The 25,307-nt window shown below is 43.3% G+C and overlaps 1 protein-coding gene across 1 annotated transcript in view; it reads left to right on the top strand.

The window, feature by feature from the left end:
- Positions 1-25,307, top strand: part of AGAP3 (ArfGAP with GTPase domain, ankyrin repeat and PH domain 3) — a 2,202,224-nt gene that overhangs the window by 1,129,641 nt on the left and 1,047,276 nt on the right. Inside the window, exon 9 of the mRNA XM_078662817.1 lies at positions 1,654-1,746. Within this exon, the coding sequence (XP_078518943.1) occupies positions 1,654-1,746 (93 nt within the window). The remainder of the gene's footprint in view (positions 1-1,653; positions 1,747-25,307) is intronic.

The following is a 25,307-nucleotide window of genomic DNA, read 5'->3' as shown; positions in this document are numbered from 1 at the left end:
GCCTCAACTATATATTTCTTTACTGCACTGAAGTCTCTTGCACGTTATCTACTCCGCACATTATTTTCATTCTTTTTCATTAGGGTTCTCATATGAAATATTTTGTCAGCAAATAAAGGTATGTACTTTGCATAGTATTTACCTGAACCGAAAGATTATTTTAGATTTTTATGCGTGTTCAAATGCCCCTACAATGAACCTCACAAAACATTTCTTTGGAGCAACTCCATCTTTGGTTATACAATGGCCTAAATAGTCTACTGATACCACATCAAACCTATCATTTTCTTTGATTATCTCCAAACCACAATATTTCTAAATCGTAAGCACCTTGTGTAAGGTGTTATTATGCTCCTTCATCAATTTTCCAAATATCAGAATGCCATCAGGAAATGGTACCACATTTTTATCCCTTTAAAATGGTTATGCATCATCCATTGGCAAACTGCAGAAGCAAGTACTAATCCAAAATACATCCTTTTACATCTGTATGCATGTTACAGCATAATGAAGGTGGTAAGTGACTTGGATTCTTCATGTAAAGCCACTTGATGGTATGCGGAAGTAAGTGTGGTAAAGACCATAGCACATTTAATGAGGGAGAACATTTTGGCATTGTTAGGTAACGGGTTAAGGTCCACCCAAACACACAATTCAGGTGTCTAAGAACCACACACATCTGATCTTACCATTGGGTTTGTGAATTACTACAACAGGTGGTAGCCATTCAGACGGCTCGATTTCTTCAAAGTGACTTCCTTAGATAAATGTTCTAGTTCTCATCTAAAGGCTTCTCTTACTGACATTTGGTACATTACATGACTTGTGTCTGCTTTCAACACCAAGGTAAGGAAAATATAGATGCTTGACTTAACACAGCAGAAAAGCTTCTTGAGAAACAGGGGTCCTGCAACAACTGCTACAGAATGGAATCCTGGGGCTGAAAGATAACACTCACCAGGGTTTAACTAGGAGGCCGCAGTATTGCATCCATGTCTGTCCTTTTGAGTATTGTAACTCCTTGCTGAGTGTGTCTGAAATTAGGCGGTATATGGTATCATTGTCGATCCTTTCGAAGGTAATGTGAATCAACCCGAATTGTCCTTTTGAGACTGTGCACCATTGTGGTGTGTCGGTAATAATGTGGCATGTACCTCATCTCTGTCAGTCCTTTTCAAGATTGTGACCCCTTGCTGATTGTGGCTCGCTTAAAGTGGTTTGTGCCCCATCCCTATTTGTCACTTAAAGGCTCCATGTTTTTCCTGCTTGTGATTGTCAAGAAGCAGTGTTTGTCCTTTCGCTGTCAGTCCTTTTGAAAGCGGGTGCTATTATTCAGTGTGATCTGCAGCAATGCATTGTGTGTCCCATCTCTGACTCTCCATTTTAGGCATGTTCCCAGTTACTGAATATGTCTGTAATAAAGCTGTATATTTCCCATCCATATCTATCCTTTAGAAGCTATCTGTCTTTGCTGCTTGCTGAGTGTGTCCTTTAACTGTCTCACCTTTTGAGGCTGCACATCTTTCCTCGCTTCCTCGCTTTTGCATTCCTCCACTGATAGGTTGTCCTCCATTACTGTGTCTGTGGTAAATGCATATGCCCTTCTGCTCTTGGGGTGCTGTAATTTTGATCTCTTCTCTAATTGTCTTCCAGTCTCGAAAGAGTGTTGAGCCCGACAGAGAGAAGAGGGTCTCGGAGTGCAAATCGGACTCTATTGGTAGTGGTCGAGCAATTCCCATAAAGCAGGTAAATGCTCTAGTGTTTGCAACTGAATTTTGCTAATAATTTGTGTGCGGAAAAGAAATAATAAATGCATAAATATTGTACTGTGGCCTTGTCCTCAGATAGCTTGCACGTTGTTGGACAATGCTTGGAAAGGAAAAACAGGAAATTCTGCCCTGACCCAGCATAAACTCTCACATGCATGCAGCCAAGCTTGATTTCACACAAGTGGCAGTTTGATCTAGTAGAGTGGGTGACATCAATGGTCACTGCACTTTTGAAATTTGGCCGAATTATGTTTAAGTACCTAGAAAGATCTTTTTTCTGCATTTTCATTGTTCCATTGGTAAAAGATATGCATTCAGCATGATACAGCAAAAGAAAAGCACCAGAGTGTCCACCTAATCAAGGTTTTCGAAGTCCTCCAAAAGGATCACCAGAGAAGAAGTGACGATGAGAAAGAACATACTTCAATACGCAGAGCAATAGTTCTGTAGTTCAATTATTTTATCTTTCAATGTTTTCATTTTAAGAACCTACAGATCTGCTGATTTCCTGTTACCAGATATGGAATTCAAAAGTCAAGTAAAACACAGGACTGCTCCTCAACATATTCTGTGAATGCTCTAAACAGTAATTCTCGAAAATTAAATGGCTAAAATGTTTTTTGGAAAAAATTATCAGTAATTTATTATGTACAAAAGGGGAGATTTCTAAACGATATGCCTTGCTCAAAGATGCTTCCTTCAATACAAAAGTTATCTTATATTATTCAGTGGGGAAACATGTTTGGGAACACAGACCTCCCCAAGCGAGGGGGCCCAACTGAGGAGGAGTATTCATAAAGCTACACTCATTTTAAAAAACAATGACATTCATTACAAAACTCTTTATAAATGGTACTACCCCAGTCAGGATACATCATATGTTCTGTATGCTTCGCAGCATTGTTGGAGGTGGTGTACAGTGAGAGATGACTTGCATATTAGATGGGAGCACCCTAGGCTGACACTGTTCTAGGCAAAAGTAGCGAAAGCATTTAAGGATACGCTTGGCTTCCCGCTAACCTTTCATTCTAGAGTTTATGTTCTAGGCATGGGACCAGAAAACTGTAAACATTTCCCAAGGTTGAGTGGTTAGCTTTTCTGCCATTTTGAGTATATGTATCCTGAATCACCGGGGAATAAGTCTAGGCTGACCTATTATGGGGGTCATTGGAAAGGGCATGGACCAGAGACCCTCAGAATGGCCATCCTAACTAGGCCTGGGCGGTAAATTCCGTTCCGCTTGTGGAATTTGGGTTATTTTGCGTACCACGCAGAATTGCCAAAAATTCTGCGAACCGCGGCTACACTGAATTTTTTGCTTGTTCACACTTTCAAAATGCGTGTTTGCGAGATATTTCTCCCGAGCACGCAAACAGCATTCGAGAACAGGAAAAAATCATCACGAACGAGCAGAACAAGCAATTCCGCATGTTCGCTGAACTTCTGTGTGCTCACGGAGATTATTTCCCGTTTCGCTGAGCTTTACGTAGCACGACTACGGAAATTCCGCCCACCCCCCAATCCTAACCTATGTGCACATTGTGGCTCTGGTGACTGGAGATGGATAGATGCCGCATGGTCTGTTTTTCTTAGCCAGCCTTGGCACCTTTTATATATGTAATCTTGCTATATGTTGCTCTGTAAAGCTCCAGTGTTTCTCGCACACTGTCCTGTTCCAGTCTACAACTTATCTGATTAGGCTGCTAGATAATAGTTCTTGAGACTGAGGATTCCCAAGCCTCCCTCCTGTAATGGTAGGTAGACATGTTTATTTGCCATTCAGTCCTTTTTACCCTTCCAGATTACTGCGCTTTACAGGTCAAATCGAACTTTACATGAGTTTCTGGAGTTTAATTTTCATCTGATAAGAAGCATGTAGTGGTAGGTAAAATCACATTAGGGATTTTAGGAAATAATTTCATTTTAATTGCTGTGATCGTGCCCTTCCAGAACAGACCACCTAGTTGCCAGGACTGCTGGTATTTTCGATTGGTTGTTATTAGGACATTTTGGATTGCTCTTCTGTTGGCTAAAAAATGGATCTTGACCCCTAGGTACTTACTATACATAGTGTTTCGCCCATGCTAATCGAAAGGGTGCCTGTAGGAAGTCTTTAGTGTCTTGTGAGGTGTTATGGTTCCATACCTGGAATTCCTGAATATTTATGTTGAAGCTGGACACCAGGAGGAATGTTTCAAGGTCATGCATCAGGGCTGGACGAAGCCTGGACGTTTTGACAGGGTCATCAACAGATTGTCAGCCTGGACCAATTTATGCTCTGGCTATTGATTTCTATGCCTGTGATTAAGAGGATGGCTCTAATTGTAAAAAAGGGGTTAAAGTGGGTAACCCTTCCTTGTGCCCCTAGACACATCAAATACATTTGATGTTACTCAGGAATGTGGGACATGACTATGCGCACAGCACCCACTTTTTAAATGTAGGTGTAAAACCAAACTTATTTAGTACTTACTCCCTTTAGAAGGGCCATAGGACCTGGTGAGTAGTCTTCTAAGTGTCTACTGAGAGTAGAAGTGACTTTTTTTGGTGCAAGTGACTTTGTCAAGGATATGCAGAATTATTTTAGTGTACCACTGCACACTGTCTCTGGAATAAACTTGATCCGGGTCCTCTAACATTTAAAGATTAGACTGCTGATCCGTATGATGTGGGCTATTTTCCAGGCTCGTGGATTCGGGTTATAACCACTTATTTCATTATATCAATGAGGGAGTGTGAATTTGCAAAGGCGTTATACGGGTAGTTTAAATCAGTGCAATGAGTGGGCAGAAGGACTTGTAGACAATGGGTGTGTAACCGTCTAGGTCCAGGAGTTTAATTGACCTGCAATTTAGCAATCCCAGAGATTACCTCTATCAGTTCTTAAGATTTTAACTTGCTTTTGAGGACCTATGTCTGGACGGCATACAGGTAGGAGTTTATGCTTGCCTTGGGTATAGTGTCTGCAGAGTAAAGTGCTGCTAAAATGTATGGGTAATGTCACGTAATAGTATGTTCTTTGGATTGTTGATCTGTTTCACTTTTCCTTTAAGCTTTTACAGGCAAGCAGTTTATCAGTTTTGTTTCCCCCTTTGTAGTTTCTTTTTCACAGGTATAATAATGCATACTATGCTGTTGTTTGGCCAGTGATAGTTGTTGCCAGACCTTGCATGCCCCAGTTAGTTAATGGTTGGCTTTGAGGTCTCTCACCCTTTCCTCAAGTTTTGTCCTCCTATTCTTCCTTAATGTGTTGAGTTTTGGCACGACGGTGGTCAAGTTGCTGTTGGTCACAGCTTTGGAAGGGTCCTAATGATTGGATATGTATGCTTCAATACTTTCGTTGTCCAGCAGGAAGTTTTGGATCACCTTTTGTATGGCAGTCTTTTTTAATGAGGTTGTTGTTTAACCCGATGTGGCCTGAGCTCTGTGATTGTGGTCTCTCAGAGTGACAAAGATTAGCGAGTGGTATGAGATGCTAATCTTGAGCTGTAATGCTCTAACCAGGAATTGTATTGTTCCTAGGAAGTAATTATGACTGAAGGGATGCAGAGTAAACCGTTAAGTCTCTACTGGTGGGGTTCAGGGTGCATCATAGCCCTGCCAGGCTGAGGTCTGACGCACCGATCTTTTCAGTGCGATGTCTAACATAGTAAGTCCTCCCAATCAGTATTCCCCAATCTGGAGAAGAAATGGCATGTGACAGGAATGGTGCATTCGGTCAGTAGTGGGTGTGCAAGTCGTTGAAATGATGAGAATGTATACTCTGGGGTGTGCCTGAAACTAAAACTAGATTAACTCTCGTACCCTCCCCCAAACTGGAAATCAAACGGTCAAGCAAGGGACTATCTAGCGAGATCATAGAAGTGTCTTTCATATTATTGTCTGAAGTGGGCTTCCCTTGTCTGGAGCGGTGATGCTGATTTGTCATTGCAATCCAGCCCATCCATTTTACTTTTTGTTTATCAGTAGCAATCTCTGGGTAATCTGGCCAATGTTCACTGTGACTCAGGGGTTAAGGCTGTTGTGAGGATTTCCATTTAATCCCGATACAAAACTCAGTCCCCACCTTCTGTCTCATCACCCTAAAGTTTAACAGTGTCTGCTCTTGTTTCACAACAACTTTCTTTTGAGAGAGATTAAGAGTTTTTGGGTATTGTGGTCCATTTCCGGAGCTTCCAAGAATCTGAGAAGTTGCTGTGCTTCAGAGAAGTGCAGATATTGTGAGTTTTGTTGCTCCATGAAAGATTGGATGAAAAGGGTGCCTACATCTGTATTTCACCACTTTCTCCCTCAAGATATTGGATACTTGCCTAAGCAGTTGCCTTTTTTTGTCAATATAAAGATGTACAGATTGTGATAAAGTCAGAGTTTCAGAACTTCACAGAAGATCTGGCCCTTAGAGTGGGCTGCCAAAATGATGACCTCCTTCTACCTGAAGTGATGAACGCAGGTCAGAACATCTTTGGAATTGTCCAGGAGTCTGGAAGGCCGCCCTGAGCGGTGTTATTTATAGGTGGATATCAGATTCAGAGGGGTTTGGCTGCTTATACATGAATAGTCTCTTGATATAGCATTCCATGTACCTCTTCTTGGGCTTGCAAGAGGTGCTCCTTATCCTGATATTAGACCATCTTGATGTGTTTTCAGGATCTTTGGCGTGGCATGAGAGGTCAGTATTGTGCTCTCCTAGGCCCATCACCACTCTTTAAAAGGATTCTAGCGCTTCTTCTATGACATCCCCAGCATCTTCTAGTTTGAAGATTCATTGTTCCAGCTCCCCCACTTTGTTTTTCATCTCCTTCAAGTCTTTCGAAACATCCACATGCAGTGCTACAAAGTATTTCCTGAGTTTGCCAAATAAGTCTCCCATGAAGTAGTGAGTAAGTGGTGCCTCGGAGATTCCACGTAAAAGTCTCTGCGGAGAGGTTTTGTGGCTACTCTGTCTGTCTGTTTCCAAGCACATATGTGGGGCATGCTTCTTTGTTGCGGATTTACGGAGCATATCCTTTAATTTGGTGTCTTTGTTTTTGTGCACCAGCATATAGTTGAGGGAAACCTGTGTTAGAAGGGTCTCTGGGCAGTTAGGCTCAGGTGGGGGTGAGAGTGACTATCCGCTCTACGGTGGATCACCATTTGTAAATGTAAATGTAGTTGAGCTTATATAGCGCACAGCTACCACAGAGGGCATCCCGGCGCTTGCTTAGGGAACCCGTCCTGGTATTCCCCTGTGAGATATCAGGGTATCCACAAGGTGAAAGTCAGGCATCCCGCCGCGAGGGGCCGTTGTGGAGATTAAGCAAGCTATTGCCCAGAGTCGCAGAGTGTGAACCCGAGAGTCGAGGAGGCACCGGGGTGAGAATTATCGAGTCCGTGGAATTTTTTAGCCCAAGACCCGCCGAGGCGGGGAATTGAACCCTGGTCCAGGACCGATCTCAGCTTCCGGGTTTGCTGCCTCTAACCCCTGAGCCACACTTCTCCACAATTTGCTGGTCAGTGGGCTGGAGCCTCGCATTGGGGCTCACTTGTCACACTAATTGAGGTGCTGGATCATGGAATTGCTGAAACACTGTTATTGCAGGTTTTCAACGTACTCCAGCTGTATGTGGATGAACCCTTGGCGTGCTCCTGTGGAAGCTTAGTCTTTGAGGTGGTTTGTGCAAGGTATTGGGTCCGTACAGCAGGTGCTAGCCTACCTCCTGGGACACGGGTGACAATATGTGCTGTTTTGTAGCTCATCATTTGTTTGTAGTAGATCCCCATGCATAATGGCAAAGCAACTGTCTCTCCGAAGGGTTCAAACACCCTATGCTTGTTACCGCAAAGGGATGTATGGGCATTTAGGATCTGGCCTAGTGCTCTAACATCCATAAGAGACCCAACCACACTCCGAGGGAGCCTTGCTGTAAGGTTCACGATAGTGGCAGCCCAGGAGGGTGCCTGTCCATCTGATTGCCACCTCTTGCCCAGTCGCACCTAAGGACTTACTTTTTTCAGGCCGCAGCCTCCATTGCACAGGCTTACGCATGCGTAATTCAGGCCTCAGGAATAATCCTTGCTTTTCTAGGAGGCTGCTTGTCAGTCTGTATTCAACACTTTCCACTTATGATGTTATTCAATCCTGCAGGAGTCATCCATGCAGCTCCTCAGCCGTTGCATCCGCCATTTTAGCAGCTCTTTGGCAGCCACGCTCACCCTGTCATGTTATAACTTACAGGCTCTATCCTACTGCGACTGAGCATTGGACACCCTCCGCAATGCTTCAGGGACTGTTTTGTCAGGGACCCTCTAAAATGCCTGTGCGCCTAGTGAAAGGCGCAGTGGCGCAGTGGCGCACAGGCATTTTTGCTAAGGTTTTCACAGTGTTAAAATCCTCTACCGAAATGTTCACTGTGCACGTTAGCTGACAGTGGACCATCACAGCTGAAGTGGACCATTGCTTTGGTCAAGTTGATAGCTCTATGTTGTTCCCAGCTAGCTTCATGCTTTATAAATGTCACTACGCTCTTATACAATTGTATTAATATGCATACAGACAAGCAGAGAAAGTGCAATGTCACATAAACATGTTATTTACCCAAGTAGTTTCTCACTCCCTTTAATGTTTCCATCCTGTCCCTTCTAAATAGATTCTCTTAGAAGGGACAAAGTAGAATACTTAAATATTACACACATCTTTTATTCTCATGCTGTATAGCAGAACTGTACACATTTTATCATTTGCATAGATGTGCTTTTGATCATGTTAAGGAGATCTTTCATTCTTGAACAGCAGGCGGGTTTGCAATAGGAAGGACAAGGGTATTACTTAGCAGTAGTTGATATTTCTTAAAAAGCTGATTTATATATATTTTGAAATGCAGTTGTTTTGTCCACAAACATCAACTTATCTGTTTCGTAGACATATGCACATATTGTTATCAAATTGAAGACTTTCATTTTGGTAAAACGATCCTATTTCTCAGAAAACAAAAGCTTACCTCATTCTGGAATGCAGCATATAAGCAAAAATCTCATAATTATCCTTCAGAGATACAGTGCAACAGGCAGCTGCTACAGTTGGAACTCAGACTAAACCAACCCTCCTTCTCTCTGCCTTTTTCCAAATCTGTCCACACAGTGAGAATGTTAGAACCATCGGCTAGGGAGGCCAAACTTCCTCCAAAGGAGCTAGAAGTAAAGGCAGTCAAGGATAGATACAACGCATCTCCCGCCACTCATTAACAAGAAGAAGTAAAGGAGTAAAATATGAATTCAGGAACAAAAAACTACAAACATTAACTTATACCATATTATTTCAAGCTGAACATTGTACATTTCCAAACTAAAACTAGTTACCAGTGGCAGCTGGTAGGTGACGGTTGCGGGCAGGGGGGGTAGAGTTCTTTTTTTGTTTAAATTACCTGTGAACAATGCCGCTGCACTCTCTGCCTCTCCTCCGTCCTCTTCTCTCGAACGGAAGCACCCAGGCTCCCAGTCTCTGCCAGCCAATCACAATGCTGCCTTACAGCAACGATGTGATTGGTATGAGTGCTGTGGTTCCGTGCTCAGAGAGGGACAGGGAGGCTGGGCATGTTCTCCATCCAGGCTGTAGTACCGCCTGGGAGGAGAACATGCTAAGTGCACATGACGGTTTGGCCAGCCTCAGACAGCTGGCCAAACCGTCATGCAATTAAGGTACAGCCACCACTCTTCTCTCTGCTGGCGTCATGCAGCCCACCCCCGGCCTAACATGGACCTTAAAGCCAGCGGACTAAAATAAAATGATAATTACTTTCTGTTATTATCATTTTATTTTTAATTTGCTCTGCTCTTAGAGCAGTGGGGCGATACGCTTTATTGGAGGAGCTGCCCCTGCTAGTTATCTACTACATAGCCATTGAGTCTGACCAGAAGTTTGCCTAACCTTTTCCTGCATGCAGCAACAACATTGGTATTGGAGTGCTTCACTTTTCCATTGTAATTTTTCCCATCCACTAAATGAGCGTCAGATCGAGAGTTCACTGATCTGTATGTTAAGTCACTAAAGACTTACCCCTCATGCATATTGCCAACACTAACCATTAGTCAACTTTACAGAACAGCTCTTGTCACTAATCTCCTCTACCTTATAAGGATAACTGAATTAAACAATGCTCTTCATCAATCTTGAGATAGGTAGCTTAACGGGTACTTAGGGGACCATTAGGATGGCGGGCGGATCACTCCCAACTGGCCGGCGGTAGTCACCACTCGCCCGGTGGGGGCGATCTGCCTGCCATCCACACTTCAAAGACCCCCCGCCATATTAGGATGGCTGGGGGGTCCGTGGCGGACGGAAAGACCGCCGCCGCTTTTCCTCCAGTCGACCGGCGTAAAACATGGTTAATATGGTGAGGGTGTCTGCAAGACACCGCCATCCATATTACGATGACTGCGGAGATCAGCCTTTATCCAGTATTAGGGTATCTTTCATAGATTCACATGCCTGAATCATTCCCCGTTGTCGGGTTGGGAGCCCCCGGTACATAAATAAAGTAATGTCCCATTAGACATATAGAGTAATAGGCCAAAGGCCCCACATCAGTAACATATCCATGCCTTTTTGTAAAAAGTACCAAACTCTAGAGAAAAGCCAATCAGCTATCACCTCCTTCTAGAACCCCCCTGGAAGGAGCTCCTGTCCCTCAGATTTTCTACCGCACGTTGTGCTAAGGGAGTCTCCTCTGAGCTCTGCTCAGTTTGCTTCTCTTCTGGTTTTCCAGTGTTATCTTGCTTCATATTTTCATCTTCTGACTGAAGTTCTTTGGTTCTTCATGGCTGAGACACCTAAGAAAGGCCTTTTTAGGCTCTGTGGTTCCTGTGGAAAAAAGAGACTTCATGTAGATGCTAACAAAACAAAAGTGTGGAGGATCGAGGGGAATGTTTAACGACCTGTCTGCTCAATCCCCTATTTACAAGATACTTAAACACACAATAGAGCAGACCAGGTCTGAAAGTGGTGTATGACTATACCAGTAACTGTGATACAGTTGGATGCATGTGTGAGCCAATGCTGTTGGAAAAATGCAGTTCAAGACACAATGTTGTTGAAAGCAAAACAAAACAAAGCAAAAGCTAGGACAATTCCCATCAGACCACCATTTTGGTGGAGTTTGCGTCATGTGGGAGTTGTCAATCATTCCATACTGCGTCTGACCATATAGTGCCGGTGCAGAAATGGATATCAGTAATCTAGCCATGATTTTTATCCTAGACTAGTGAAAGTAACAAAAAAGTGCAGTGCCCAAATAATAACGATTAAAATTGACTACCCAGATTCGCTTGGCTTCAAATCCGGGGCACTGACGGACAGAGCGGGGCCTCATACTCCCGAGCGGTCGTCGGGTGAGGTGAGGTCTCTCACCCACACAAAGCTGGGAAGAAGATATGCTTCTCTCCCTCCAGTGGGCAAACAAAGCGTTCAAGGTCCCTGGTAGATATGTACCTTCTTTTTTAAGTACATTTGTTGATATAATTTTTCACTTACATATCACGTATATTCGCAGTAGCTACTATAGGTCCTAAAGGTCCTGAAGAAAGCCGGGGTAATGTCCCCTTTTGGCTGAAACATGGCGACCGTTTTGCATAGCGCCACTGGGTAGTCTTACTACCCGGCGTGTTTTTAATCTCTGACACGTAGATTTCTGGTTCAAGACTTCTTCAGAATCTGGGCAGTCAATTTTAAACGTTATTATTTGGGCACTGCACTTTTTTGTTACTTTCACTAGTCTAGGATAAACATCATGGCTAGATTACTGATATCCATTTCTGCACCGGCACTATATGGTCGGACGCAGTATGGAATGATTGACAACTCCCACATGACGCAAACTCCACCAAAATGGTGGTCTGATGGGAATTGTCCTAGCTTTTGCTTTGTTTTGTTTTGCTTTCAACAACATTGTGTCTTGAACTGCATTTTTCCAACAGCATTGGCTCACACATGCATCCAACTGTATCACAGTTACTGGTATAGTCATACACCACTTTCAGACCTGGTCTGCTCTATTGTGTGTTTAAGAAACTTCATGTAGATGACCAGCATAAAGATTGTCTCTACTGCCTTTATCCGGACCACTCTTCTAAAGACTGCAAGGTATGTCGTACGCTTTCCACTAAAACCCTCAAAGATCGGGAGGGATGCCTCTTAATTTGGCTGCAGAGGCTTAAGGATAAGACCAACTAGAGTCTTCTGAGGAGAGTAAGGGCTCTTCCATATCCTCTAAATCCTCTCAGAAAAGACCAAGGGTAGCTTCTCCAGGCCCTTTGTCACAGCCTCCTCAGAAGAAGACACATAAAAAGTCTTCAGAGGTACATTCTAAGGCTCTACAATCGAAGGTGTCCTCTCAGGAAGTTGTTCACACCTTTAAGAAGCCTTCTTCCACTCCGTTGACGACGACATCATCGAAGGTGGCTTCAGCAACGGGAAGATCTGTGTCAATGGCTTTATGTGTGACTTTGTTGACGACGACTGTCTCCACCTCGGTGGCAGCGTCTTCATTATCCACGTCGACGACAACTCCATCATCGACGGCCGGTAAGACCGTGTCGTCGACAATAAAGATAAAGAAGACATCGTCGACGTTGAAGCAACCGTCGACGCTGCAATCGCCGACGACTGGGTCGTCGACAAGCTTGTTGACGAAGACTGTCCCATCGACGTCCACTCCATCGTCGACGAAGGCTCCGTCGACATAGACAACACCGTCGACGAAATCTCCATCGTCGACGGCAGCAGTGTCGATGACGGCTCCGTTGACGATAACTCCATCGGCAATGAAACCTGTCGACGTCTTACCGTCGAAGACCACACCATCGACGGGCTCGTCGACGACAACTGATTCAAGTTTAAAAAGTACATACGTACATCTTATAATCACGAAGCGTACGTTGACACCGACCCTGACTTCTCCAAGTAGGGTCCAACCACTGCCTCCAGCATGTCTTCTGGAAGAGGAGGATTCTGACGAGGGCAGTATGTTTCAAACAGCGACAAGCCCCTCTGAATTTAATGTAAATTACCAAGATAGTTTAGATGAGGAGGACCAAGATCAGGAGGATCATTCAGCTTAAAGGGAAGAATACCAGCCGCCTCCTCCGCCTATGGTTTGCTTACCAGCATCCTTGGTTTCAGACCTACAGTTCCTCATTACAGACTATAAACAGAGGTTTCCTACATCTCCTAAACCTCAACCCCCAACGATGTCTCCACCACCAAGACCACGTCCTCCACCTTTGAATTAACAGCCGGAGCCTGCCGTTTCGCCGCATCCTTCATCTAATGATGATGAGGAGGAAGATCCGCATGAAGAGGGGGAACTACATGATTCCCAGTCTACCCATGATGAATGGGACGACTATGTCATTCCCTGTCCTGCTTCTCCGGTGCCTGCGCAGGCTGACTCCCCACCTGAGGACATCGGGGGATTCCATAACATAGTTGAGAAAACGGCTCAATGTTTTCAAATACCCATGACTTCACACCAACAAGTTTGCTTCTTGTACGATTTTAAGGAGCCTTTCAAGAAGTTGGTCAGATCTATACCCATGATAGAATACTTATGAGGTCAGGGTGTGAAGATTATGCATAACCCTTCCTCGGTTCCCCAGTATTGCCTCACCTGGATAAAAAATACAGAGCTCCCGATACTGCTCCAGCTTGCTTGATAGGACATCCCAAACCGGGATGTCATAACGCAGGCCGCTTAAAGAAAATCAAAGAATCCTTCTGCCCCGCTAACCACTCCTCCGGATAAGGAAGGCCGAAAGCTTGATAACATTGGAAAGCATTTTTCTTCAATGTCCGAGTTGACAGTACAGGCGTCCAAAGCCTTGGCACTGCTAGGAAGTTATAATAGACAGTTATGGGCAGACATAAATCCGTATCTGGCAGTCTTGCCTGAAGAATCAAAAGAAGAAGCAAAAAAGATCTTGCTTGAAAGTGAATGCTCGGCATCGGAGATAATAGATTGCACAATGGATATCGCATCTACTGGATTTTGTCAGCTAGCTGGCGCAGCAGTGTTAAGACGCCAGGGTTGGTTGAAAGCAACTTCATTTCGACCTGAAATACAAACGAAAATCTTGGATATGCCCTATGACGGCCAGCTTCTTTTCGGGCCGCATATTGATGAAGCTCTCCAAGGTCTAAAAAAGGATACCAGCACGGCCAGAGCTTTGGGTACCTTCCAATTCAAAAATCCTTCCTTTCTTGGAACAAGAGGGAGAGGGCAATCCTCTTCTAGAGGTGATTACCGGAATCGGTCGTCCTACTCTTCTGGTCAACAGTATCGACCACAGTACCAACAGCGTCAGCAGCAGCAATCGTCCTATACTTAATCCTCCTTTCGTGGCAAGGGTCAACAGAAAGCTAAATACAAGCCCGGGGGAAACCCGAGCTGCTAGAGGCACAGCGTGTGGGCCTTAAGCCTCTCTAATATTCTCAAAAAGATTTCTCATTATCATGTGTTAAAGAATGACAAGATTTTTATTATCTTGTTCTTAAACATTTGTAAAATAAAACAGTATGCGTTGTATACACTGTAATTTGTCACACAATGTTTTCTGTGTCATTAAAGAACATGAGCAAAAATGATTCAACAAATCAAATAATTCTGTTGAGTAATCTTGTTATATGATTATAAAGTACATAAACAATATCCCAAAAACCCAATGCATTTCGGGTTCTCCTGGAACCCTTCGTCAGGGGATAAATTAGGTTAACAGTTGAATCTTGTATTAATGGCGTCTTGTGATGATGTCTTTTCAGGATCTACAAAACAGCAACAAAAATGTATCTGTACATTGCACGATCAATGATTACATTATTTCTGACCAGATCGAAAGATAACTAGGAAGTGCCGCTGAGAAGAAACCTATGTGTGGAAAAAAGAATCCAAATCCTGTGCAGGAACCAATGTGACATGCACTGAATTCTAAAAATACCTAAATGCAAGGGTGACAAAAAGTAACACGTGGCATCCTAGTAAATTATCGTGACGAGAGATCAAAAGTGCAATCCACATGCATAAAGAGAGTGCAGAACCAGAGGAGAAAACATTCATAAAGAAACTAAACAAAATGTCTGGTCATTAAAATTATCTTACCAGACGGTCATCCACAGAAAGTATGTGTCTGTAAGCTTTTAAGCTACCATGTGACGACTATGTTACCTCAGATGAAGTGACCTAAATAAAAAACGGAACATAAGGACCCCTGAAATCAATACGTGTGTCAATATCAAACCTAGCTCACCAGCAAAGAGGCTTACCAATGGAACTGAGCGAGATGCAAGTTTTAAATAACCGGGTCCCAGGTATCTGGAAAAGAATATAACGAGTCCTTACTGCAAATTCACTATAATAACGCTAAACCAACTTAAACGAGGGGACAAAGCCTCCAAGTTTACCTCTCTCTTCGTTGCCGCCGAACTGACAGTACTGCCGAACGCGAGTCTGCCCTGCAGGTCACATGGTGCGGAACTCGCGGAATGAATGTAGGGAAAAAAAGTAACAAAACTAGAAAAAGGACTACGTATGGACGAAAAGCCTCATCAAGGAAAAATACATTCTCGGTCCGATCGTGGTGACAACCCGCTCTTCATATGTGTGGTAAAAGTGGGAGGAAGAGAAAAATGCAAATAATAATACGATAGATAGAAGGGAAAGAAATGCTAGCTGTGTATTTACAATCCGTGATAGTTGGTCTCACAAGTAAAAGGACAGTGTGGCAGCTCTAAGTGATGTGTCATTAATACAGTGTCTATGGTTCTGTCCCAGACTAAAACTGTGTGCTCACAACCAATAGGATAAAGGTATGTAACGAGGAAACTAAGGAAAGACTGAAAAGAGCAAGAACAATAATTGAAATGTGTATCAAATAGTAAGATGGCACTCCAGTCTTAAAAGACAAAATGGTAAAAAAAATAAAAAGAAAAAGAAGAGACTCAGCGTACTCCCGTACAATCTAATTAATAGAATCAATCAATTATAGAAAGCAAAGTAATTCATAATGGTCATTAAGACCCCCTGGACTAACAGTACCTAAGGTCTTTATCCAGTGCGTTTCCCTCCTGGCTAGGAGAGTATTAAAATCAACTCCTGGTACATGTTTAATACATTCCAAAACCGTATATCTGACTTGGGGAATAGTGTGTTTAGCTTCTACCCAATGTCTAGCCAATGGTGAATTAGTGTTATGGTTTCTGATGCGACTTTTATGCTCCACTATGCGTGTTTTGATCTTTCTGCTTGTTCTGCCCACGTATACTAATCCACACGGACACTTAATGGCATACACTACTCCTTCGCTGTTGCAATCCGCATTGTGTCTCAGTTTTATGCTTAGTCCTGTATGTGGATGCATGAACTGATTCCCCATGATGACGTTGCCACACTGGCCACAGTTGTAACATTTCATCATACCCTTCTCCCTGATATTGATGGTGATCTTGGGTGGTTTCAAAAATTCACGTAAATTCTTTGCTCTAGTGTGTGCAAATAATGGGGTCCCATGGAACACCTGTGCAAAATCGGGTTCGTTCTCTATGAGTTCCCATCGGTTTCTGATGATTGCTTTGATGTGTGGTGCCTGAACTGAGTTTTTTATGACACAAACTTCATGTTTCATTGGAATCTTTTCCTTGGGTATCAAAAGTTCTTCACGGATTTTATTGGATACAATTTGTTCCGCTTCCTGTAGTATATTGTCAGGATAACCACGATACTTGTACTCCTTGATTTGCTTGTGGATTAATTCTTGACATTGATCTGTATTAGATGTAATTCTTTTAATGCGCATCATCTGTGCTATAGGAAGATGTTTTTTCAAACTTTGTGGATGTGCACTAGTGAACAAAAGAGCATTGTTAACATCCGTAGGTTTCCTATTTACTGATGTCTCTAAGCCTAAGGGTGTTTTTCTAATCTCAATGTCTAGAAAATGAATTTTTTGTGCATCAATAGCATGGGTGAATTGAATCCTAGGGTTACAGGTGTTCAATTGAATGATGCTGTCTTCCAATGACTCTCTGGTCCCTGTCCAGATGACCAGGATGTCATTGATGTACCGAATGAATAGTGCTGCATGTGTCTGCCATTGTGGGTTGGGAATTACGAATTGTTCCTCAAAATGAGACATAAAGGTATTCGCATAGGACGGAGCCCCTGGAAACCCCATCGAGGTTCCAGTGCGCTGAATGTAAAATTTGTCCTGCCAAGAAAAGTAACTGTGATATAAAGAGAAGTGCAACAATTCTAAAAGAAAAGTGCCTTTTTGATGATCAATGTCTGAATGTAACAGACTCCATTCCACAGCCTCCAGTCCTTCTGCATGTGCAATGGAGGTATACTATGCTACCACATCTATGGTGCAAAGCCAAATGTCTTTCAAAAAAAGATGACGTACGGTTTCCAATTTCTTCAAACAGTCAGTCGTATCTTTAACGTAGGTAACCCACGTCTGCACTAAAGGTTGTAGGTGAAAGTCCAGGTAGTACCCCAAAGGTTCGTGGATGGATCCACACCCTGCTACAATAGGACTAAATGGTGGTGAGGTTCTGTGCTTATGTACCTTCGGTAACATGTATATCGTGGGAACCTTGGGTGTAGGATTTAACAAAAATTTCTTGGTGTTGTCATCAATAACTCCTGCTTCAGATGCTCTGTTTAATAAGTCACTCAGTACTTCAATCAGTTCCTTCGTTGGATCTAGTTCCATGGATATGTATGTTTCTTGGTCTTGTACATGTTGGTTTACACTTTGAATGTAAAAATCAGTGTCAAGCACTACAAGCGCCCCTCTTTTGTCGGCTGGGTGAAATGTAATGGAAGGATCCTGTCTTAATTTGTTCATTATTCTTCGTTCCTTGATCGTAAGATTGGGATGGTGTGTAGGACCATACTGTATGTCTTCTAAATCTTTTTTGACCAACATCTCAAAAGTGTCTAATGTCTTATGTGAAATAGGTGCAAGGAACTTGCTTTTAGGTCTGAATTTTCGTTGTGCTGGTGTCAATTCATCCTCGTTAGGATTGATGGAGAAGAACCATCTTAATCTCAATTTTCTCATGAATTTGAAGAGGGTTACCTCTGTCTCCAATGCATTGGATGTATAAGTGGGGACAAATGATATACCTTTGTTCAGAATTTGTACCTCTTCCAGGCGTGGAAAAACCAAAAGTCACCAAAGAACCAGGCAGACCAGAGAGAACAGCGAAGAAATGAATTCTTTAGTCATTAATATCTCAAGAAGATCATTGATTAAGGAAGAGGTACAAATTCTGAACAAAGGTATATCATTTGTCCCCACTTATACATCCAATGCATTGGAGACAGAGGTAACCCTCTTCAAATTCAAGAGAAAATTGAGATTAAGATGGTTCTTCTCCATCAATCCTAACGAGGATGAATTGACACCAGCACAACGAAAATTCAGACCTAAAAGCAAGTTCCTTACACCTATTTCATATAAGACATTAGACACTTTTGAGATGTTGGTCAAAAAAGATTTAGAAGACATACAGTATGGTCCTACACACCATCCCAATCTTACGATCAAGGAACGAAGAATAATGAACAAATTAAGACAGGATCCTTCCATTACATTTCACCCAGCCGACAAAGGAGGGGTGCTTGTAGTGCTTGACACTGATTTTTACATTCAAAGTGTAAACCAACATGTACAAGACCAAGAAACATACATATCCATGGAACTAGATCCAACGAAGGAACTGATTGAAGTACTGAGTGACTTATTAAACAGAGCATCTGAAGCAGGAGTTATTGATGACAACACCAAGAATTTTTTGTTAAATCCTACACCCAAGGTTCCCACGATATACATGTTACCGAAGGTACATAAGCACAGAACCTCACCACCATTTCGTCCTATTGTAGCAGGGTGTGGATCCATCCACGAACCTTTGGGGTATTACCTGGACTTTCACCTACAACCTTTAGTGCAGACGTGGGTTACCTACGTTAAAGATACGACTGACTGTTTGAAGAAATTGGAAACCGTACGTCATCTTTTTTTTTTAAAGACATTTGGCTTTGCACCATAGATGTGGTAGCATTGTATACCTCCATTGCACATGCAGAAGGACTGGAGGCTGTGGAATGGAGTCTGTTACATTCAGACATTGATCATCAAAAAGGCACTTTTCTTTTAGAATTGTTGCACTTCTCTTTATATCACAGTTACTTTTCTTGGCAGGACAAATTTTACATTCAGCGCACTGGAACCTCGATGGGGTTTCCAGGGGCTCTGTCCTATGCGAATACCTTTATGTTTCATTTTGAGGAACAATTCGTAATTCCCAACCCACAATGGCAGACACATGCAGCACTATTCATTCGGTACATCGATGACATCCTGGTCATCTGGACAGGGACCAGAGAGTCATTGGAAGACAGCATCATTCAATTGAACACCTGTAACCCTAGGATTCAATTCACCCATGCTATTGATGCACAAAAAATTCATTTTCTAGACATTGAGATTAGAAAAACACCCTTAGGCTTAGAAACATCAGTATATAGGAAACCTACGGATGTTAACAATGCTCTTTTGTTCACTAGTGCACATCCACAAAGTTTGAAAAAACATCTTCCTATATCACAGATGATGCGCATTAAAATAATTACATCTAATACAGATCAATGTAAAGAATTAATCCGCAAGCAAATCAAGGAGTACAAGGATCGTTGTTATCCTGACAATATACTACAGGAAGCGGAACAAATTGTATCCCATAAAATCCGTAAAGAACTTTTGATACCCAAGGAAAAGATTCCAATGAAACGTTAAGTTTGTGTCATAAAAAACTCAGTTAAGGCACCACACATCAAAGCAATCATCAGAAACCGATGGGAACTCATAGAGAACTAACCCGATTTTGCACAGGTGTTCCATGGGACCCCATTATTTGCACACACTAGGGCAAAGAATGTATGTGAATATTTGAAACCACCCAAGATCTCCATCAATATCAGGGAGAAGGGTATGATGAAATGTTACAACTGTGGCCAGTGTGGCAACGTCATCATGGGGTATCAGTTCATGCATCCACATACAGGCCTAAGCATAAAACTGAGACACAATGCGGATTGCAACAGCAAAGGAGTAGTGTAATCCATTAAGTGTCCGTGTGGATTAGTATACGTGGGCAGAACAAGCAGAAAGATCAAAACATGCATAGTGAAGCATAAAAGTCGCATCAGAAACCATAACACTAATTCACCATTGGCTAGACATTGGGTAGAAGCTAAACACACTATTCCCCAAGTCAGATATACGGTTTTGGAATGTATTAAACATGTACCAGGAGTTGATTTCAATACTCTCCTAGCCAGGAGGGAAACGCACTGGATAAAGACCTTAGGTACTGTTAGTCCAGGGGGTCTTAATGACCATTATGAATTACTTTGCTTTCTATAATTGATTGATTCTATTAATTAGATTGTACGGGAGTACGCTGAGTCTCTTCTTTTTCCTTTTTATTTTTTTTACCATTTTGTCTTTTTAGACTGGAGTGCCATCTTACTATTTCATACACATTTTAATTATTGTTCTTGCTCTTTTCAGTCTTTCCTTAGTTTCCTCGTTACATACCTTTATCCTATTGGTTGTGAGCACACAGTTTGAGTCTGTGACAGAACCATAGACACTGTATTAATGACACATCACTTAGAGCTGCCACACTGTCCTTTTACATGTGAGACCAATTATCACGGATTGTGAATACACAGCTAGCATTTCTTTCCCTTCTATCTATCGTATTATTATTTGCATTTTTCTCTTCCTCCCACTTTTACCACACATATGAAGAGCGGGTTGTCACCACGATCGGACCGAGAATGTATTTTTCCTTGATGAGGCTTTTCGTCCATACGTAGTCCGTTTTCTAGTTTTGTTACTTTTTTTCCCTACATTCATTCCGCGAGTTCCGCACCATGTGACCTGCAGGGCAGACTCGCGTTTGACAGTACTGTCTGTTTGGCGGCAACGAAGAGAGAGGTAAACTTGGAGGCTTTGTCCCCTCGTTTAAGTTGGTTTAGCGTTATTATAGTGAATTTGCAGTAAGGACTCGTTATATTCTTTTCCAGATACCTGAGACCCGGTTTTTTAAAACTTGCATCTCGCTCAGTTCCATTGGTAAGCCTCTTTGCTGGTGAGCTAGGTTTGATATTGACACAAGTATTGATTTCAGGGGTCCTTATGTTCCGTTTTTTATTTAGGTCACTTCATCTGAGGTAACATGGTCGTCATATGGTAGCTTAAAAGCTTACAGACACATACTTTCTGTGGATGACCGTCTGGTAAGATAATTTTAATGACCAGACATTTTGTTTAGTTTCTTTATGAATGTTTTCTCCTTTGGTTCTGCACTCTCTTTATGCATGTGGATTGCACTTTTGATCTCTCGTCACGATAATTTACTAGGATGCCACGTGTTACTTTTTGTCACCCTTGCATTTAGGTATTTTTAGAATTCAGTGCATGTCACATTGGTTCCTGCACAGGATTTGGATTCTTTTTTCCACACATAGGTTTCTTCTCAGCGGCACTCCCTAGTTATCCTTCGATCTGGTCAGAAATAATGTAATCATTGATCGTGCAATGTACAGATACATTTTTGTTGCTGTTTTGTAGATTCTGAAAAGACATCATCACAAGACGCCATTAATACAAGATTCAACTGTTCACCTAATGTATCCCCTGACGAAGGGTTCCAGGAGAACCCGAAATGCATTGGGTTTTTGGGATATTGTTTATGTACTTTATAATCATATAACAAGATTACTCAACAGAATTATTTGATTTGTTGAATCATTTTTGCTCATGTTCTTTAATGACACAGAAAACATTGTGTGACAAATTACAGTGTATAAAACGCATACTGTTTTATTTTACAAATGTTTAAGAACAAGATAATAAAAATCTTCTCATACTTTAACACATGATAATGAGAAATCTTTTTGAGAATATTAGACAGGCTTAAGGCCCACAAGCTGTGCCTCTAGCAGCTCGGGTTTCCCCCGGGCTTGTATTTAGGTAGTTCACATATTCTAGGAGAAGGGCGCGCTCCTTTACAACTAGAGAGCACGCCATACATCTCTAAATTTGCAGAATTAATTGATTCTTGACAGCTAAACATTGGTGTGCGAATCCACCCTCTATTTCAAGGGTCAACAGAAAGGCACTGCTCGACGACAATGACCCTTCACTTCAGCCAGTCTCCATTTCATCTCCGCCCTCAAAAGTTGGAGGAAGAATTTCCCATTTTCTGAAAAATTGGAAGCAAATTACAAAGGACCGTTGGGTTCTGCAATTGGTTCAATTCGGTCATTCGCTGGAGTTTATTCAAATTCCTCCCTGGACCCCTCCCCGACCTATGCTTCACAAAAATCTACGTATTCTACTCCGGGAGATTTCACTTATGCTCCAGAAGGGAGCTATAGAAAGAATTCCTCTTTCTCAACGGGGGAGAGGATTTTGCTCCCGGTTATTCCTGATACAGAAAAAGTAGAAAAAATGGAGACCAATTTTTAAAAAATTTTTTTTTTATTGCAGATTCGTAAAGTGCATAATCCTACTTTTCAACATTCCTGTATCCGACAACATCAATGCGTATGTCATGAATCAAAAACACTACACAGCCCATGAACCCACATCCCGGGGGACGGGCGGCGTTATTCGTAAAAAACAATAGAGGCCCATTTGACAAGTGATATATGTAACTGTTCAGCAGGAAAGTCTTACATCTGCATTTTCTCTTTTCTTCCCCCCTCCCACCCATTCCCAACCGTATAAACTGTTATAACCCCCAGAGGCAATAGCACATTGTCAGTACAGTCTTTATAAAACACTTGCATCGGTTTTCCCACAAGTCTGTATCCGTAGCATGCATGTCATCATCAGGTATCCATCCTTAGCCGCCTAACCCCACATCCCACCCACACCCGTCAGAGTACAAATCCTTAGGATCACATTCCATGTGAACATCCATTACAAGTCTCTCCCCGCTTCTTGCCCATCATCCCATGTCTCCCTACTTCTCTCCCATTCACTGCTCACCACTTAGGTGCTGCTGTCCCTTCAGAGGCCCCCGTCTAGGCCATGATAGAGTCTCCACTTACTCCATACTTTGCGGAATTTCTTCGGACAGCCTCTTGCCTTATATGTGACTCTTTCTGCCGCCATGTAGAGGTCCAGTCCCCTCCTCCATTCCCCAATCTGAGGTGTGTCAGCCGCCCCCCACTTCCTCGCTACGTCCCTCTTAGCCACCACCAAGGCCAATACTAGGAATATCAGCTGTGGACGGGGCAGGTCTATATCGTTGGTCATTCCCAGTAGGAACAACTTCGGTTCCAGTGGAATGTCCATCCCCATTACGGCACTTAATTCACTAGCGATCTCGTTCCAGTAGGCCTGTATATGTGTGCATGACCATAGTATGTGTAAGAAAGTCCCGTTCTCGTGCCTGCATCTCAGGCAGCTAGGATATGATGCCCTCTGCATTTTACAGAGCCGCACTCTGTCATAATAGACCCTGTGCAGGATCTTAAACTGAATTAGGCGAAGGCGTGACTTGATTGCTACTTCTCTGGGATGCATCAGTACCCCTCCCCAGTCTACATCATCCATCTCACCCACTTCCTGTTCCCATGTATCTCGGAGGCCCGCTAGTGTGTCTGGTTTATTATTCATAATTGTTTTGTATGTCAGTGAGACCGCCTTCCCTGGGATCTTTTCTTGCAGTAAACGGCCCTCTAGTGGCGCGTATTCGGGGAGTGGGTCCCGTAGTGTCCCTTCCGCCAAGTAAGCATGTCTCAGTTGTATGTATTTGTAAAGTTGAGAGCGCTGTAACCCAAATTCGGTCTGCAGAGATGCAAATGGTATCAGCGCTCCGCCTTTAATTATGTCCCCTAACGTAGAGATGCCGATAGCGTCCCATCCCTGGAACCCCTTCAATTTGCGTAGCTCTTTGAGCCAGGAGCATTCCCATAAAGGGGTTTGCCTCGTAGCCCTGTGCGCCCACCCGGTGACTTTCGTGGCTCTATTCCACGCCCCCAGTGTAATCCTCGTTGCCGCCAGTAATCCGGCCTGCCCCTTCGCCCCATATATGTAGTACAGACATGAATGTGTGCCCATTTGGTACCGTTCCAGAGCATATGTGGGGTGGGTGGCGGGTGCGTGTAGCCAATCATTAATGGGGGCAAGATGTTCCGCCCAATAATATGCCTCCAGATCAGGAAGTGAAATCGCCCCATCATACTGATGTCTCTGCAGCGTCGCAAGGGCGACCCTGGGGTGTTTCCCCAGCCATAAGAACGACCGGAGGTCCGCCTGTATGTCTCGGAACGTCTTGGAAGGTATCTGATAATATTCATTCTGGAAGGCGTAGAGGAATTTCGGGAGCGATATCATTTTGAACATTGCTGCTCTACCGAGTATCGTCAGGGGGAGAGACCGCCACCTATCTGCGTCAGTTTTAAAGTTACTCACGATACGCGCGATATTACGATCGTATGAGGTGCCTCTATTAGCCGTGATGAATATCCCCAGATACTGGAAGCCTTCTCCGGTCGTCTGTAGATTCTGCGGCAACTGAGGCCATTCCTCACGCCCTTGGGGATCATATAGTGTTGATTTGTGCCAGTTAATCTGGTACCCTGACCTTGCGCCATAGTTTGCCAGTACATCAAATATTGCCGGTATCGTGCTTTCTGGCCGTGTAACATAGAGGAGTACGTCATCTGCATAGAGGGATATTTTTTCATACCTTACGTCTGCTTGGCTGATACAGAACCCCACGATCCTCTCATTTTGTCTGACCGCAGAGGCCATTACCTCGATTGTCAGGGCGAATAGCAAGGGTGACAGGGGGCACCCCTGCCGGGTTCCCCGCTGTATGGAGAAAGTCCTGGACATCCCCCCATTTACCCTTACTCGGGCCTCAGGGCCTGCATACAGGAGACCGATTTTCCTCCTGAATTTGGGTCCAAAACCCAGCCGTTCTAAAACTCCCTCTAGGAAGGGCCAGTGGACAGCGTCAAACGCCTTTTCGGCATCAAGGGACATGAACCAATGTGGGTCAGCTCTGTCTTTTACCACATGCAGCCAATTATGTGTCCTCCTCAAATTATACCTGGTCGCCCTCTCTGGAATTAACCCAGTCTGATCCAAGTGTATCAAGTCTGGGATGACCCTTCTCATGCGCAAGGCCAGTATGGTGGCATATATCTTGGCCTCCACGTTTAGTAATGAAATGGGGCGGTATGAGGCACAGTCCTCCGGGGGCTTCCCTGGTTTATGGATCGGGACAATCGTGGCCTGTCTAAGATCTAGGGGGAACTGTCCCTCCTTCTCGGCATCCTGAAACATGCCCAGCAAATGCCGCGGCAGGAGATCAGCCATGGTCTTAAAAAGTTCTGCAGGAAGGCCGTTAGGACCTGCGGCTTTCCTGTGCGGAGTTTGGCCATTGCCACTCGAACCTCCTCTTCAGTGACGTCCGAC

The sequence above is a fragment of the Lissotriton helveticus genome, chromosome 10 (genome assembly GCF_964261635.1).
Source record: "Lissotriton helveticus chromosome 10, aLisHel1.1, whole genome shotgun sequence".
NCBI lineage: Eukaryota > Metazoa > Chordata > Amphibia > Caudata > Salamandridae > Lissotriton > Lissotriton helveticus.
This window is presented reverse-complemented; position numbering and strand designations above follow the sequence as displayed.